Source organism: Hyla sarda, chromosome 1 (genome assembly GCF_029499605.1).
Source record: "Hyla sarda isolate aHylSar1 chromosome 1, aHylSar1.hap1, whole genome shotgun sequence".
NCBI lineage: Eukaryota > Metazoa > Chordata > Amphibia > Anura > Hylidae > Hyla > Hyla sarda.
The window spans coordinates 187,352,693-187,371,068 of record NC_079189.1 but is presented as its reverse complement, the minus strand read 5'-3'; the positions used below and the strand labels follow the sequence as shown (position 1 = coordinate 187,371,068).

The 18,376-nt window shown below is 42.8% G+C and overlaps 1 protein-coding gene across 7 annotated transcripts in view; it reads left to right on the top strand.

The window, feature by feature from the left end:
- The window catches only part of PDE5A (phosphodiesterase 5A), a 352,640-nt gene that overhangs the window by 83,664 nt on the left and 250,600 nt on the right, over positions 1–18,376 (top strand). For 2 of the 7 annotated variants that reach the window (XM_056565886.1, XM_056565876.1), the window contains exon 1: positions 17,870–18,374. The exons of the other annotated variants lie outside the window; for them this stretch is intronic. In XM_056565886.1, the coding sequence (XP_056421861.1) occupies positions 18,250–18,374 (125 nt within the window). In that variant the 5' untranslated portion in view covers positions 17,870–18,249. Of the gene's footprint in view, positions 1–17,869; positions 18,375–18,376 lie in introns of those variants that run through there. 7 annotated transcript variants of the gene reach the window in all.

Here is an 18,376-nt window from a genome sequence, read left to right as displayed (position 1 = left end):
CAATGGGATTTTTGGAATTGTTTTAGGAGGCATGTCACATTTAGGAAGCCCCTATTGTGCCTGAACAGCAAAAAAAAAGAAAAAAAAGAAAAATAAAAACACATGGCATAATATTTTGGAGAATACACCCCTCAAGGCACATCACAAGAGGTCCAGTGAGCCTTAACACCCACAGGTGTTTGACGACTTTTCGTTAAAAGTGGGATTTGTAAATGAAAATTTCTTTTTTTTTCACTAAAGTGCAGTTTTTTCCCCAAATTAATTTTTTTTTACAAAGGGTAATGGGAGAAAATACCCCCCAAAATTTGTAATCCCATCTCTTCTGTGTATGGAAATACCCCATGTTATTAAATGCTCTGCGGGCTAACTACAATGCTCAGAAGGAGTCACATTTGGCTTTTGGAAAGCAAATTTAGCTGAAATGGTTTTTGGGGGGCATGTCGCATTTAGGAAGCCCATATGGTGCCAGAACAGCAAAAAAAAAAAAACAAAACACATGGCTTCTATTTTGAAAACTACACCCCTCAAGGTACGTATAAAGGGGTACAGTGAGCCTTAACACCCCACAGGTGTTTGACAACTTTTTGTTAAAGTCGGATGTGTAAATGAAAAACATTTTTTAACTAGGGGTAATAGGAGAAAATGCCCCCTAAAATGTGTAACCCCATTTCTTTTGAGTATGGAAATACCCCATGTGTGGACGTCAAGTGCTCTGCTGGCGCACTACAATGCTCAGAAGAAGAGATCGCCATTGAGCTTTTGGAGATAGAATTGGTTTGGAATGGAAGTCAGGGGCCATGTGCATTTACAAAGCCCCCCGTGGTGCCAGAACAGTGGACCCCCCACATGTGACCCCGCTTTGGAAACTACACCCCTCACAGAATTTAATAAGGGGTGCAGATCTTTGGAACAGTGGGCTGTGCAAATAAAAAATACAATTTTTCATTTTCATGGACCACTGTTCTAAAAATCTGTCAAATACCTGTGGGCGTAAAGGCTTACTGCACCCCTTAGTACATTATGTGAGGGGTGTAGTTTCCAAAATGGGGTCACATGTGGGGGGGGGTCCATTGTTCTGGTACTATGGGGGCTTTGTAAACACATGTGGCCTTCAATTCCAGACAGATTTTCTCTCCAGAAGCCCAATGGTGCTCGTTCTCTTCTGAGCATTGTAGTGCACCCGCAGAGCACTTTACATTCACATATGGGGTATTTTCTTACTCAGAAGAAATGGGGTTACAAATTTTGGGGGGGCTTTTTTCCTATTTTCCCTTGTGAAAATTAAACTTTTTTTTTCCCTTCCAACTTTAACGAAAATTCATCAAACACCTGTGGGGTGTTAAGGCTCACTATACCCCTTGTTACGTTCCGTGAGGGGTGTAGTTTCCAAAATGGGGTCACACGTGGGTATTTTTATTTTGCATTTATGTCACAACCACTGTAAAATCAACCACCCCTGTGCAAATCACCAACTTAGACTTCAAATGTTCATAGTGCGCTCTCACTCCTGAGCCTTGTTGTGCATCTGCAGAGCATTTTACAACCACATATGGGGTATTTCCTTACTCAAAAGAAATTGCGTTACAAATTTTGTATGTTAGTTTAAAAATATTTATTTTTGTACAGTAACAGGCTGGTGTAGCCCCTAACTTTAAAGGAGGGGTAAAAGGAGAAAAACGGAGATACCCCATATGTGGCCCTAAACTGTTTCCTTGAAATACAACAGGGCTCCGAAGTGAGAGAGCGCCATGCACATTTGAGGACTAAATTAGGGATTGCATAGGGGTGGATATAGGGGTATTCTACACCAGTGATTCCCAAACAGGGTGCCTCCAGCTGTTGCTAAACTCCCAGCATGCCTGGACAGTCAGGGGCTGTCCGGAAATGCTGGGAGTTGTTGTTTTGCAACAGCTGGAAGCTCCGTTTTGGAAACACTGCCGTACGATACGTTTTCATTTTTATTGGGGGGACAGTGTAAGGGGGTGTATATGTAGTGTTTTACCCTTTATTATGTGTTAGTGTAGTGTTTTTAGGATACATTCGCACTGGCGGAGGTTTGCGTTCAGTTTCCCACCAGGAGTTTGCGCTGCAGCTGAAAATTTGCCACAGCTCAAACTTGAAGCAGAAAACTCACTGTAAACCCTCCCATGGGAGGGGGGAACCTCCAGCTGTTGCAAAACTACAACTCTCAGCATGCACTGACAGATCATGCATGCTGGGAGTTGTACTTTTGCAACAGCTGGAGGCACACTGGTTGGAAAACCTTCAGTTAGGTTCTGTTGCCTAACTCAGTATTTTCCAACCAGTGTGCCTCCAGCTGTGGCAAAACTACAACTCCCAGAATGTACTGATCGCCGAAGGCCATGCTGGGAGATGTAGTTATGCAACAGCTGGAGGTACGCAACTACAATTTCCAGCATGCCGAGACAGCTGTTTGGGAATGCTGGGAGTTGTAGTTTTGCAAGATCTGAAGGGCCACAGTTTAGAGACCACTGCACAGTGATCTCCAAACTGTGGCCCTCCAGATGTTGCAAAACTACAAATCCCAGCATGCCCTGATAGCAAACTGCTGTGTGGGCATGCTGGGAGTTGTAATTTTGCAAGATCTAGAGGGCCACAGTTTAGAGACCACTGCACAGTGATCTCCAAACTGTAGCCCTCCAGCTGTTGCAAAACTACAAAACCAAGCATGCCCAAACAGCTAACAGTTGTCTGGGCATGCTGGGAGTTGTAGATTTGTAACATCTGGAGGGCTACAGTTTAGAGACCACAGTATAGTGGTCTCAAAACTGTAGCCCTACAGATGTTGCTAGGCAACTACTCACCGGCTTCCGTAGGATCGCCGCACCATGGAGCCACATCGCCGTCCTCTGCCACCCACCACTGATCGCCGGTGGTATGTGGACCTCCGGAGCCGGTCACCGCCGGTTCCCCCATTCTGCCCGGACTACTGTGGGTGGGCAGAATGGGGAAACCGAACTTTAACCCCCCCACCGCGGTCTGCTATTGGTCGGTCGCTTCACTCCTATCCCTTCAGGGGGATATTTCTTTTGCCAAGTAGGCTAGGGATGGAGATTTGGTTCCTCCTAATCGGTTGATGTATTGTACTGCCGATATATTGTCCATCCTCAGAAGAATGCAACATTGTGTTCTGTCCTTCACAAAACTTTTCAGAGCCAAAAATCCTGCCAGAAGTTCCAGAGAATTTATGTGAAGAATTTCTTCAGATGACCATTTGCCTCATGTTGAGGAGGAACCGCATCTGGCTCCCCAACCCAGACGACTGGCGTCGGATTCTATAATAAGATCCGGAAGAGAATTGAAAATAGTTTTCCCGTTCCATAAAACCAGTTTATTTGCTGCAGAAAATCCGCAACAGATTTTGCTACCATTCCCTTTAACCCCTTCCCGACCCATGACATATATGTATGTCATGACTGGGAAGGTTTTCCCGACCTATGTCGTACATGTACGTCATGCAGATAGTGGCCGCAACTCATGGAATGCCGCCGCGCCCGGTAAGATGGTGACCATCACTAATAGCAAGCCATCTTGCCTCGGGACCTAGGGGGGTTACCCCCCCCCCCTCTCATCGCGATCGCTACTATCAGCTAGTCAAATCTGACTAGCCGATGGCAACATTTCGCAATGAAAATCCTGAGCAGAGCGGTGTGTGTCCCCCGATCACGGAGATCGGGACACACACACTGCTCTGGTAAGTGTCCACAGTGTCCTGTCCTCCTTCCCCGATGTCCTGTCCCCCTTCCCCGATGTCCCTTACCCTTCCCGAGCTCCCACGGCTGTACCCTCTTGCATGTTTCACTTCCGGGTAAAGCGAGTGCAGTAAATATTTTTTTTAACGGGGTACTCTGTCCCCAAGACATCTAGTAACATAGTAACATTGTTCATAAGGTTGAAAAAAGACCAGTCCATTAAGTTCAACCTATAACCCTAATGAGTCCCTATTGAGTTGATCCAGAGGAAGGCAAAAAACCCTCATACTATAGGTAAAAATTCCTTTCTGACTGCAAATATGGCAGTCAGAATGAATCCCTGGATCAACATTCTGTCCCTATAAATCTAGTATACATAACCTGTAATGTTACTATTCTCCATAAATCCATCCAGCCCCTTTTTGAACTCTTTTACAGAGTTCACCATGACCACCTCTTCAGGCTGAAAATTCCATAGTCTTACTGCTCTTACAGTAAAGAACCCCCGTCTGTGCTTGTGTAGAAACCTTCTTTCCTCTAGACGGAGAGGATGCCCCCTTGTTATAGATACAGTCCTGGATATAAATAGATCATGGGAGAGATCTCTGTACTGTCCCTTGATATATTTATACATAGTTATTCGGTCATCCCTAAGCCTTCTTTTTTCTAAACTAAATAACCACAATTCTGATAATCTTTCTGGGTACTGTAGTCCTCCCATTCCCCCGTATTACTCTGGTTGCCCGTCTTTGAACCCTCTCCAGCTCCACTATATCTTTCTTGTACACTGGTGCCCAGTACTGTACACAGTATTCTATGTGTGGTCTGACTAGTGATTTGTACAGCGGTAGAATTATTTCCTTGTCGTGGGTATCTATGCCCCTATTGATGTACCCCATGATTTTCTTTGCCTTGGCAGCAGCTGCCCAACACTGGTCACTACAGCTAAATTTACTGTTAACTTAGACTCCCAAGTCCTTTTCCATGTCAGTCGTCCCAAGTGTTCTCCCATTTAACACATAATCCCAGCCCAGATTTTTCTTCCCCAGCCCAAACCTCCAACCTATCTAGATCCACTTGTAACAGTGCACTAACCTCTATAGTGTTTACAGCTTTACAGAGTTTAGTATCATCTGCAAAGATTGCTACTTTACTATTTAACCCCTCTACAAGGTCATTAATGAATATATTAAATAGGACAGGACCCAAGACAGACCCCTGTGGTACCCCACTAGTAACAGTCACCCAATCAGAATAAGTACCATTAATAACCCCCCTCTGTTTCCTATCACTGAGCCAGTTACTTACCCACTTACACACATTCTCCCGCAGCCCAATCCCTCTTATTTTATGCACCAACCTTTTATGTGGAACCGTATCAAATGCTTTGGAAAAATCCAGATATACAACATCCAGTGATTGCCCCTGGTCCAGTCTGGAGCTGATCAGGTTAGTTTGACAGGACCGATCACTCATATAAGCTGATCAGGTTAGTTTGAAAGGACTCATCCCTCAGAAAGCCATGCTGATATGGAGTCATACATTTATTTTTATCAAGATACTCCAAAATATCATCCCTTAGAAAACCCTCAAACAATTTACATACAATGGAGGTTAAACTAACAGGTTTATAATTCCCGGGGTCACTTTTTGACCCCTTTTTAAATATTGGCACCATATTTGCCATGCGCCAGTCCTGTGGAACAGTCCCTGTCACTATAGAGTCCCTGAATATTAAAAATAAGGGTCTGTCTATTACAATACTTAATTCCTTTAGAACATGGGGGTGAATGCCATCTGACCTGGTGATTTGTCTATTTTGATTTTTTTGTAGGCGGCACAGTACTTCTTCCTGGGTTAGACAGGTGACCTGTACTCGGGAGTTTACCTTATCTCGCTGTATTTCACCTGTCATTTCATTTTTCTTGGTGAATACAGTGGAGAAGAATTTGCTTTTTCCTGATCCCCGTTTATAATTTCTTCCTCATCATTTTTTAAAGGGCCCACACTTTCATTTTTTACCTTTTTGCTATTTATATAGTTAAAGAACATTTTGGGGTTAGTTTTACTCTCTTTGGCAATGAGTCTTTCTGTCTCTATTTTTGCAACTTTTATCTGTTTTTTAAATATTTTACATTTTTCTCTATAGCTTTTTAATGCTTCTTCACTGCTGTCCTGTTTTAGGAGTTTAAATGCTTTATTTTTGGCATTTATTGCCCCCTTAACATTTTTATTTCTGACCCTTTTATTCCCATAAGTTATATATATCTTACAGTGAGAATTTAAGACATTTTTAAAATTCTCCCATTTAGTGTCAGTATTCATGTTTTTGAGGACATTATCCCATTTTATATTTTTAAGGGCTTCTCTAAATTGATCGTACTTTGGCTTCCTAAAGTTCATTGTTTTTGTGGCCCCTCGAGAGATTCTTTTACTGAAGAACAAGTTATAATGTATTATATTATGATCACTATTTCCTAGGTATCCTTCTACTTGCAAACTAGTTACTCTGTCAGGCCTGTTGGTTAATATTAAGTCTAGTAGGGCGCCCCCTCTGGCCGGGCCCTGCACCATTTCGGACAGATAATTGTCTTTAGCTATAGTCAGAAACCTGTTTCCTTTATGAGATTCACAGGTCTCAGTCTCCCTGTTTATATCAGGATAGTTAAAGTCCCCCATTATTATCACCTCATTCTGATTTGATGCCTTGTTCATTTGCCTCAATAATTCATCTTCTGGCTCTTACATTATGTTTGGTGGCTTATAGCAAACCCCTATCAGAATTTTTTTTATTTTAATCTCCATATATTTTTACCCATAGTGACTCCACATTATCGTTTCCCTCCCAAATATCCTCCCGCAGTGCGGCCTTCAGACTGGACTTTACATAAAGACAAACTCCTCCCACTTTCCATTTTGTCCGATCCTTCCTGAATAGACTATAACCCTGTATGTTGACCGCCCAGTCACAGCTATCGTCCAACCAAGTCTCTGTTATACCCACCATGTCATAATCCTCCTCAGACATTTTCAACTCCAGTTCGTCAGTTTTATTGGTCAGACTTCTGGCATTAGTCAACATGCAATTCAATGGTATATGTTTTTTTTCCCTATGATGCCTATCCCTATTAACTATTCTAACCCCTCCCTCCGCTCCACCCCCAGGTACATTAATAAGTCCCCCCTCTTTATCTACACTATCTTCCCCCTCTATGTTGTACGTTCCCTCCCCCAAGTCCCTTGTTTAAACACTCCTCCACCCTTCTAGCCATCTTCTCCCCAAGGACAGCTGCACCCTCCCCATTGAGGTGCAGCCCGTCCCTACGGTAGAGCCGGTATCCGACAGCGAGGTTGGCCCAGTTCTCCATGAACCCAAACCCCTCCTTACTACACCAGCTTCTGAGCCACTTGTTTACCTCCCTAATCTCCCGCTGCCTCTCTGGTGTAGCTCGTGGTACAGGTAATATTTCAGAGAATATTACCTTGGAGGTCCTTGCCTTAAGCTTGCGGCCAAAGTCCCAGAAATCATTTTTAAAGACACTCCACTTACCTCTTACTTTGTCATTGGTGCCAATATGTACCATGACTGCTGGGTCCTCTCCAGCCCCACCCAGAAACCTGTCAACCCGATCCGCAATGTGCCAAACTCGAGCGCCAGGAAGACAACACAATGCTCGGCTATCCCGGTCTTTGTTAAAGATCGCCCTGTCTGTCCCCCTAATAATTGAGTCCCCCACTACCAGTACCTGTCTGGCCTGCCCTGCACTCCTCCCTCCCTCCTTATTGGAGCAGACCCCCCCCCCCTGGCGGTCAGAGGCAGAGTCCTACTGCAGTACTGCTAGCTTTGAAATGGCTTCCCCCTCATCAGCCAACCGGGCAAACTTGTTGGGGTGTGCCAGATCAGGACTAGCCTCCCTGACACCTTTCCCTCTACCCCGTTTTCTAACTGTAACCCAGCTAACTGCCTGACTGTCCTGCACCTCCGTCCCACTATCCTCCCCACCTCTACCCCAGAGAGTACTTGCTCAGTGAGCAAGAGACTCCTCTCGAGGTTGTCAATGCATCTCAGTGTTGCCAGTTGCTCCTCTAGATCCAGTATCTGGGCTTCCAAATAAACAGCTAGCACACATCTCGCACAACAATATACACTCTCGAACTGCTGTTCAAGGATTGCATACATTTTGCAAGATGCACACTGGACTGCCTTTTCCAACATGGAGGCCATAATAGATTTGGTGATTTCAAAAATTAAAGGGTACCTCTCATCAAAAAAACTTTTGATATATTATAGATTAATGTATGCAGAATAACTTTACAATTGCATGTTATTAAAAAATATGCTTCTTTCTATTTAATTTTCCATTTTGAAGAAATGACCACTGGGGGTCTCCCTACCAGTCCTGGCAGCAAACATTTCAGACTCATGCTGGAGTCCTAAACACTACGAGCTGCCAGTCTGCTTTGTTCACAAAGGAGAACATTCAGAGCTGTCAGCCTGCTTTGTTCACAGCCTGTTTGGCTGTGAACAAAGCAGGCTGGCATCTCTGAGTGTTTAGGACTCCAGCATGAGTCAGAAATGCTTGCTGACAGGACTGATCGGGAAAAATACAACAGAAAGAAGCATATTTTTCATTAACATGCTAGTGGAAAGTTATTCAACATTCATTAATCTAAAATATATCAAAAGTTTATTTGATTAGAGGTACCCTTTAACAGTAAAAAAAACAAAAAAGAAAAAAAAAAACAATCAAATATTTCAACTTAAACTCCCTGAATTTAAAGTCCCCTAATTTTAAGTCCCTCTCACTTTTATACTACACTCACTTGTATACAGACACACAATCGCTAGCTCAACAATCGTTTAGTGTACTTGCTTTATATTTACCACAACCACCTCTCTTCCACTGCCTGGGAGTGAATACAAATAGATAGCTGTCTGCAAACAGCTGCAATTTATCAGCTGCTAACCTCTCTCCACCTGTAATCGTCACAGACAGAGAAAGAGAGGGGGGAAAAACACACACAGATATGCAGTCAATGCTTACAACACTTCTTACAGTATTCCCATAACTTTAAGTCCCTCTCACTTTTATACTACACTCACTTGTATACTTCACATTCTTGTATACAGAAACACAATCGCTAGCTTAACAATCGCTTAGTGTATTTGCTTTATATTTACCACAACCACCTCTCTTCCACTGCCTGGAAGTAAATGCAAATGGATAGCTGTCTGCAAACAGCTGCAATTTATCAGCTGCTAATTATTTAGTTACTCCACCCTCTCTCCACCTGTAATCCTCCCAGACAGAGAAAGAGAGGGGGGAAAAAACGCACAGATATGCAGTCAATGCTTACAACACTTCTTACACTATTCCCTTAATTTTAAGTCCCTCTCACTTTTATACTACACTCACTTGTATACTTCACACTCCAAAGGATAGGAGATAAGAAGTCTGATTGCTGGGGACCCCCGCGATCTAGAATGCAGCACCCACCTGTAAGCACTGCAGGAAGCACTGGAGGCTCTCAGGGTTATGCCTCCAGACCACGGGGATGGAGTATGGTGACATCACGACTCCACCCCCATGTGACATCATGTCCCGCCCCCCAAATGCAAGTCTATGGGAGGGGGCGTGACATTATGTCCAATTTGCTTTTTCCTCCTTTTTTTTTGTTTAGTTCCAATACACACAAAGGGAATAAACAAGTGTATAGCAAAACATGTGTTACTGCTATCCTTTTCTGTGAGAAATACTTTATTTTCTAGAAAAATTTCAGGGGTGCCAACATTTACGGCCATGACTGTATATATATATATATATATATATATATATAGACAGATAGATATAGATATGTATATATACAGTCATGGCCGTAAATCTTGGCACCCCTGAAATTTTTCAAGAAAATTAAGTATTTCTCACAGAAAAGGATTGCAGTAACACATTGCTATACACATGTTTATTCCCTTTGTGTGTATTGGAACTAAACCAAAAATGGAGGAAAAAAAGCAAATTGGACATAATGTCACACCAAACTCCAAAAATGGGCTGGACAAAATTATTGCCACCCTTAACTTAATATTTGGTTGCACACCCTTTGGAAAAAAATAACTGAATTCAGTCGCTTCCTATAATCATCAATAAGCTTCTTACACCTCTCAGCCGGAATGTTGGACCACTCTTCCTTTGCAAACTGCTCCAGGTCTCTCTTATTGGAAAGGCGCCTTTTCCCAACAGCAATTTTAAGATCTCTGCACAGGTGTTCAATGGGATTTAGATCTGGACTCATTGCTGGCCACTTCAGAACTCTCCAGCGCTTTGTTGCCATCCATTTCTGGGTGCTTTTTAAAGTATGTTTGGGGTTATTGTCCTGCTTGAAGACCTAAGATCTCAGACGCAAACCCAGCTTTCTGACACTGGGCTGTACAGTGCAACCCAAATTCCGTTGGTAATCCTCAGATTTCATGATGACATGTACACATTCAAGGGACCCAGTGCCAGAGGCAGGAAAACAACCCCAAATCATCATTGAACCTCCACCATATTTCACTGTAGGTACTGTGTAGTACAATGAGGTGCTTTACCAAAAATCTCTACCTTGGTCTCATCTGTCCACAAGACATTTTCCCAGAAGGATTTTGGCTTACTCATGTTCATTTTGGCAAAATGTAGTCTTGCTTTTTTATGTCTCTGTGTTAGCAGTGGGGTCCTCCTGGGTCTCCTGCTATAGCGTTTTATTTCATATAAATGTCAACGGATAGTATGCGCTGACACTGATGCTCCCCGAGCCTGCAGGACAGCTTGAATATCTTTGGAACATGTTTGGGGCTGCTTATCTATCATCTGGACTATCCTACATTTACACCTTTCATCAATTTTCCTCTTCTGTCCATGCCAAGGGAGATTATCTATAGTGCCATGGGTTACAAACTTCTTGATAATGTTGTGCACAATCTTATTTTTTCACAATTTTGAAAGGGTACCAATAATTTTGTCCAGCCCATTTTTGGAGTTTGGTGTGACATTATGTCCAATTTGCTTTTTTACCTCCTTTTTTTGGTTTAGTTCCAATACAAGGGAACAAACGTGTATAGCAAAACATGTGTTACTGCAATCCTTTTCTGTGAGAAATACTTCATTTTCTAGAAAAATGATGACATGACTGTATATATATATATATATATATATATATATATATACACACACACACATATATATATACACACACACACACACATATATATATATATATATATATATATATTCAGAATTCAAGTGGTCCCTAAAAAAATGTGATTTTGAACTTTGGTAGAAAATGTGAAAATGCTCTCTTAGGGTGGGTTCACACAACGATTTTCTATACAGTTTTTGGATACGGTTTTTAAAAAAACAAACGTATGCAACTGTACAGAAAACCGTGCCCATAGACTTTCCATTCAAAACCGTATGCACCATATTCCGTTTTTCACACCACACGGTTTTTAACTTTTTTTCTGGACAGAAAACCGTGGCCTACCGCCGTTTTTGGTCCAGGTGAAAAACCGTATTGACCCGTATACATTTTTTTTTAACATGGGAGTCAATGGGAACCGTACAGAACTGTATGTATGTACGGTTCCATCCAGTTTTTACCATACGGTTTTTGACTTTGCACAGTTTTTTTTCTTGGAATTTCAATCAAACAAGTGAAACTTTATTCATAATGGAGTGAAAAGTTCAAAACGTATGCGTTTTTTTTTCTTAAAAAACGGATGCAACCGGACATCACTTTTCAAACCGTATACGGTTTTCAACCGTATACAGATAAAACATTGTACACACGTTTTGATACAGTTTAGTCAGGTTTTAAGGAATCCGTTTTTTTATCAAAAACCTGAAAAAAAACTGTATTGCAAAAACGTGGTGTGAACCCAGCCTTACAAGAGAGTTTCAAACATTGGAAACATTGTAATTTCTCTATTTTTTTCATAATATTTTAGAGTTTTTCACAAAAATCGCTTCGTGTATCAACAAAAACTTACTACTAATATAAAGTACAATATGTCTCAAAAAAACTATCTTTGAATCACTTTTCCAGGTAAAAAGCAGTCCAAAGTTATTACCACTTAACCCCTTAAGGACACTAGGGCGTATGGATACGCCCTGGCTTTCTGGTACTTAAGGACCCAGGACGTATCCATACGCCCGTGGGAATTTCGGTCCCCGCCGCGCGTCGGGCGGGGACCGGACCGGGGTGTCTGCTGATATCTATCAGCAGGCCTCCCGCGCAAATGCCCAGGGGGGTCATCAGACCCCCCCCCATGTCGGCGATGGGCGCAAATCGAAAGTGAATTCACACTTGCGATTTGCGCCTATTCCGAGTCATACGGGTCTATGTTGACCCAGAATATAAGGGGGATCACGGTTGTCTAAGACACCCATGATCCCCCTGAAGGGATAGGAGTGAGGTGGCAGGGGTGCCACCCCTCCTATCCCTGCTATTGGTGGTCTAGACGCGACCACCAATAGCAGATCGTGGGGGGGGGGGTTTACTTTCGATTTCCCCGTCCTGCCCACCCACAATAGGCGGGGCAGGATGGGGAAACAAAGCGGACCGAACGCCGAAGATCCACTTACCGATCCGGAGGCTGCGGGCGATGGTGATCGGCAGGAAGTGCGTCAGAAGAGGACGGCTCCCGGGATCCTACGGAAGCCGGTAAGTTGATCTGGAGGGCTACAGTCTGAGACCACTATAAAGTGGTCTCTACACTGTAGCCCTCCAGATGTTTCAAAACTACAACTCCCAGCATGCCCAGACAGCTGTTTGCTGTCTGGGCATGCTGGGACTTGTAGTTTTGCAACATCTGGAGGTCCACAGTTTGTAGATCACTGTGCACTGGTCTAGAAACTGTAGCCCTCCAGATGCTGCAAAACTGCAAATCCCAGCATGCCCAGACAGAAAACAGCTGTCTCGGCATGCTGGGAGTTGTAGTTGCGTACCTCCAGCTGTTCCATAACTACATCTCCCAGCAAGCCCTTCGGTGATCAGTACATGCTGGGAGTTGTAGTTTTGCAAAAGCTGGAGGCACACTGGTTGGAAAATACTGAGTTAGGTAACAGAACCTAACTGAAGGTTTTCCAACCAGTGTGCCTACAGCAGTTGCAAAAGTACAACTGCCAGCATGCACGGTCTGTCAGTACATGCTGGGAGTTGTAGTTTTGAAACAGCTGGAGGTTTGCCCGCCCATGTGAATGTACAGGGTGCATTCACACAGGCAGGTTTACAGTAAATTTACTGCTTCAAGTTTGGGCTGCTGCAAACTCCTAGCGGGGAACTCACCGTAACACGCCAGTGCGAATGTACCCTAAAAACACTACACTAACACAAAATAAAGGGTAAAACACAAGATATACACCCCCTTACACTGTCCCCCCCAATAAAAATGAAAAACGTATTGTATGGCAGTGTTTCCAAAACGGAGCCTCCAGCTGTTGCAAAACGACAACTCCCAGCATTTCCGGACAGCCACTGACTGTCCAGGCATGCTGGGAATTTAGCAAAAGTTGGAGGCACCCTATATTGCAATCACTGGCGTAGAATACCCCTATGTCCACCCCTATGCAATTCCTAATTTATTCCTCAAATGTGCATGGCGCTCTCTCACTTCGGAGCCCTGTCGTATTTCAAGGAAACAGTTTAGTGCCACATATGGGGTATTTCTGTACTCGGGAGAAATTGCACTACAAATGTTGGGGGGCTTTTTCTCCTTTTACCCCTTATGAAAAGGAAAAGTTGGGGGCTACACCAGCCTGTTAGTGTAAAAAAAAAAAAAAAAAATTTTACACTAACATGCTGGTGTTGCCCCATACTTTTTATTTTCACAAGCAGTAAAAAGAAAAAAAGACCCCCAAAATTTGTAACGCAATTTCTCCTGAGTACGGAAATACCCCATATGTGGGCTTAAAATGCTCTGCGGGCACACAACAAGGCTCAGGAGTGAGAGCGCACCATGTACATTTGAGGCCTAAATTGGTGATTTGCACAGGGGTGGCTGAATTTACAGCGGTTCTGACATAAACGCAAAAAAATAAATAACGACATGTGACCCAATTTTGGAAACTACACCCCTCACAGAACGTGACAAGGGGTATAGTGAGCCTTAACACCCCACAGTTTGACGAATTTTCATTAAAGTTGGATGGGAAAATGAAAAAAGAAGAATGTTTTCACTAAAATGCTGGTGTTACCCTAAATTTTTCATTTTCACAAGGGAAAATAGGAAAAAAGCCCCCCAAAATTTGTAACTCCAGTTCTTCTGAGTAAGAACATACCCCATGTGTGGATGTAAAGGCTCTGAGGGCAAACTACAATGCTCAGAAGAGAAGGAGCGCCATTGGGATTTTGAAGAGAAAATTTGTCTGGAATGGAAGGAAACGCGTGTTTACAAAGCTCCCATAGTGCCAGAACAATGGACCCCACCACATGTGACCCTATTTTGGAAACTACACCCCTCACGTAATGTAATAAGGGGTACAGTGAGCATTTATATCCTACAGGTGTCTGACTGATTTTTGGAACAATGGTCCATGAAAATGAAAAATTAAATTTTTCATTTGCACAGCCCACTGTTCCAAAGATCTGTCAAATGCCAGTGGGGTGTAAATACTCACTGCACCCCTTATTCAATTCTGTGAGGGGTGTAGTTTCCAAAATAGGGTCACATGTGAGGAGGTCCACTGTTCTGGCACCACGGGGGGCTTTGTAAACGCACATGGCCCCTGACTACCATTACAAATGAATTCTCTTTCCAAAAGCTCAATGGCGCTCCTCCTCTTCTGAGCATTGTAGTGCGCCAGCAGAGCACTTGACATCCACACATGGGGTATTTCCATACTCAGAAGAAATGGGGTTACAAAGTTTGGGGGTCATTTTCTCCTATTACCCCTTGTAAAAATGTAAAATTTAGGGGAAAAACTGCATTTTAACAAAAAGTCGTCAAACACCTGTGGGTAGTTAAGGCTCACTGTACCCTTTGTTACGTTCCTTAAGGGGTGTAGTTTCCAAAATGGTATGCCATGTGGGTATTTTTTGCTGTTCTGGCACCACAGGGGCTTCCTAAATGGGGGCTTCCTAAATTCCTTTGCTTTCAAAAAGCCAAATGTGACTCCTTCTCTTCTGAGCATTGTAGTTCGCCCGCAGAGCATTTTACATCCAAACATGGGTTATTTCCATACTCAGAAGAGAAGGGGTTACAAATTTTGGGGGGCATTTTCTCCCATTACCCTTTGTAAATATGGTACATTTGGGGAAAAAACTGCACTTTAGTGAAAAAATTTTTTTTCCATTTACACATCCGATTTTAACAAAAAGTTGTCAAACACCTGGACCCCTTGTTACGTGCCTTGAGGGGTGTAGTTTCCAAAATGGAATGCCATGTGGGGTTTTCTGCTGCTCTGGCACCATAGGGGCTTTCTAAATGTGGCATGCCCCCACAAAATCCCATTGTCGCTCCTTCCCTTCTGAGCCCTCTACTGCGCCCGCCGAACAATTGACATAGACATATGAGGTATTTCCTTACTCGAGAGAAATTGGGTTACAAATTTTAGGGGGCTTTTTCTCCTATAACCACTTGTAAAAATTCAAAAACTGTGTCTACAAGAACATGCGAGTGTAAAAAATGAAGATTTTGAATTTTCTCCTTCACTCTGCTGCTATTCATGTGAAACACCTAAGGGTTAACACACTTACTGAATGTCATTTTGGATACTGTGAGGGGTGCAGTTTTTATAATTGGGTCATTTGTGGGGTATTTCTAATATGAAGGCCCTTCAAATCCACTTCAAAACTGAACTGGTCCCTGAAAAATTCTGATTTTGAAAATTTTGTGAAAAATTGGAAAACTGCTGCTATACTTTGAAGCCCTCTGATGTCTTCCAAAAGTAAAAACATGTCAACTTTATGATGCAGACATGAAGTAGACATACTGAGGGACATTTATCAATGAATGTTTGCTTATGTATTCTTTTTTTTTGTAATTTTTTCCTTATTTTTTTTTTTGCTTATGTGTGACTTATTTATCAACTGGTTTCAGCCTGTTGATAATTTTCTTTCTTATAAGCAATTTTTCCTTTTTTACTTTGGTAGTAGCTTTTTCTGCTCCATGTTTGAGCTGGAGTAAATTTAGTCAATTTTTAACCCTGTTGCGACTTTTTTTGCGCAGTTGCGACTGTCGCAGTTAATAAATACCTGACTACCCGTAGTCTATTTTAAAATTATTACTACGTAGTTCATTTTTGGAAAACTTTCTTTTCTCGGTTTCCAGTCAAAATGTCGCACGAAAAATCGCGACAATTTTGCGACAATTATAGTAAAGAAAACCTAACTAAATCCGTTGATAAATGTCCATAATTGTGTATGTGGATAAATGTACAATTTATTTGGAATATCCATTTATTTGGAATATCCATAAGCAGAGAGCTTCAAAGTTAAAACATTTCCAAATTTTCTATTTTTTCATCAAATTTTGGAATTTATCACCAAGAAATGATGCAAGTATGGACACAATTTTACCACGAACATGAAGTACAATATGTCACGAAAAAACAATCTCGGAATCAGAATGAAAGGTAAAAGCATCCCAGAGTTATTAATGCTTAAAGTGACAGTGTTCAGATGTGCAAAAAATGGCTGGGTTCACATGACGTCCCGATACGTCATGTGTCCTCTCCCGATCTATCACGCGGGGCCACGGCGTGGCCCCGCGTCATACGGGTCGGGCCCGGCCTCGGGACCCGTGGCTAATGGTGCGCGGCATTGATCGTGGTGCCGCGCGCTATTAACCCTTTAGACGCGGCGTTCAAAGTTGAACGCCGCGTCTAAAGTGAAAGCATGTTGGTTAGCTCAGGGAGCTGTTTGGGATAGCTGCGGCAAAATCCCGGCATTCCGAACAACTTACAGGACAGCTGGAGGATCCCTACCTGCCTCCTCGCTGTCCGATCGCCGAATGACTGCTCAGTGCCTGAGATCCAGGCATGAGCAGTCAAGCGGCAGAATCATCAATCAATGGTTTCCTATGAGAAACTAGTGATCGATGTGAAAGATCAGTGTGTGCAGTGTTATAGGTCCCTATGGGAGCTATAACACTGCAAAAAAAAAGTGAATAAAGATCATTTAACCCCTTCCCTATTAAACGTTTGAATCACCCCCCTTTTCCCATAAAAAAAAACAAAAAAAAACACTGTAAATAAAAATAAAAATAAACATATATGGTATCCCCGCGTGTGGAAATGTCCGAATTATAAAAATATATCGTTAATTAAACCGCACGGTCAATGGCGTACGCGCCAAAAAATTCCAAAGTCCAAAATAGTGCATTTTTGGTCACTTTTTATATCATGAAAAAATGAATAAAAAGCGATCAATAAGTCCTATCAATGCAAAAAATGAGCCCTAATACCGCCCCATACGCGGAAAAATAAAAAAGTTATAGGGGTCAGAAGATGACAATTTTAAACGTATTAATTTTCCTGCATGTAGTTATGATTTTTTCCAGAAGTACGACAAAATCAAACCTATATAAGTAGGGTATCATTTTAATTGTATGGACCTACAGAATAAAGATAAGGTATCATTTTAACCAGAAAATGTACTGTGTAGAAACAGAAGACCCCAAAATTTACAAAACAGCGTTTTTTTTTTCAATTTTGTCTCACAATGATTTTTTTTCTGTTTCGCCGTAGATTTTTGGGTAAAATGACTGACGTCATTAAAAAATGGAATTGGTGGCGCAAAAAATAAGCCATCATATGGATTTTTAGGTGCAAAATTGAAAAAGTTATGATTTTTTAAAGGCAAGGAGGAAAAAACGAAAATGCAAAAATGGAAAAACCCTCTGTCCTTAAGGGGTCAAGGTATATTTGGGCTGGGTCCTTAAGGGGTTAAAGAGGCACATGTCAGATTTCAAAAAACAGACTGGGCCATAAAGGCCAAAACTAGCTGAGTCATGAAGGGGTTAATGGGTCTGAAGGAAAATCTGCAAATCTGCCTCTATTGCGGATTTTCTGCAGATCCATTGAAGTCAAATACGCTGCGGAAATTCTGCAGGTAATCTGACCCGTGTGAACGTACCCTAATACAGACTTGTCCTGGAGGCTGAGGAGGCCTGTCAGTGCACTTCTTTACTGTTTGTCCAGTAGTGGGCAGCAGTGAGGTTGTTGTGAGCCCTTCAGTTCTCACCTGGAGCTCCCTGTGCAGTAACCAGCCCTAGAGAAGGTACAGAGAGAACAGTAGAAGAGGAGGAGGGAGGCTGACTCCCAGGGACAGCTGGCCCCCATCCAGCTGGCTGCTCCTGCCCATCACTCAGTTTTATGGAGATAAATGAAGCCCCTCAGATGGGTCTCCCTGTCATTGTGCACTGAGAGGGTCATTCAGTGAGTAGCAGCCCCAGAGTCCCCCCAGCACACAACAATCGGGGGCACCTCCTTTGAAGACAGTAGCCTGTGATGAGTTGTGCCTTGTTTGCTGTGTATCCTCCCACCTCCTCCTCCTCTCCATGGATCAGCCACACACCATGGAGGGCAGCTGCAGCCCGCAACCTCACGATCAGGAGGGCATAGAGTCCTGGCTGGACGATCACTGGGACTTCACTCATTCCTACTTTGTTAGGAAAGCGACCAGGT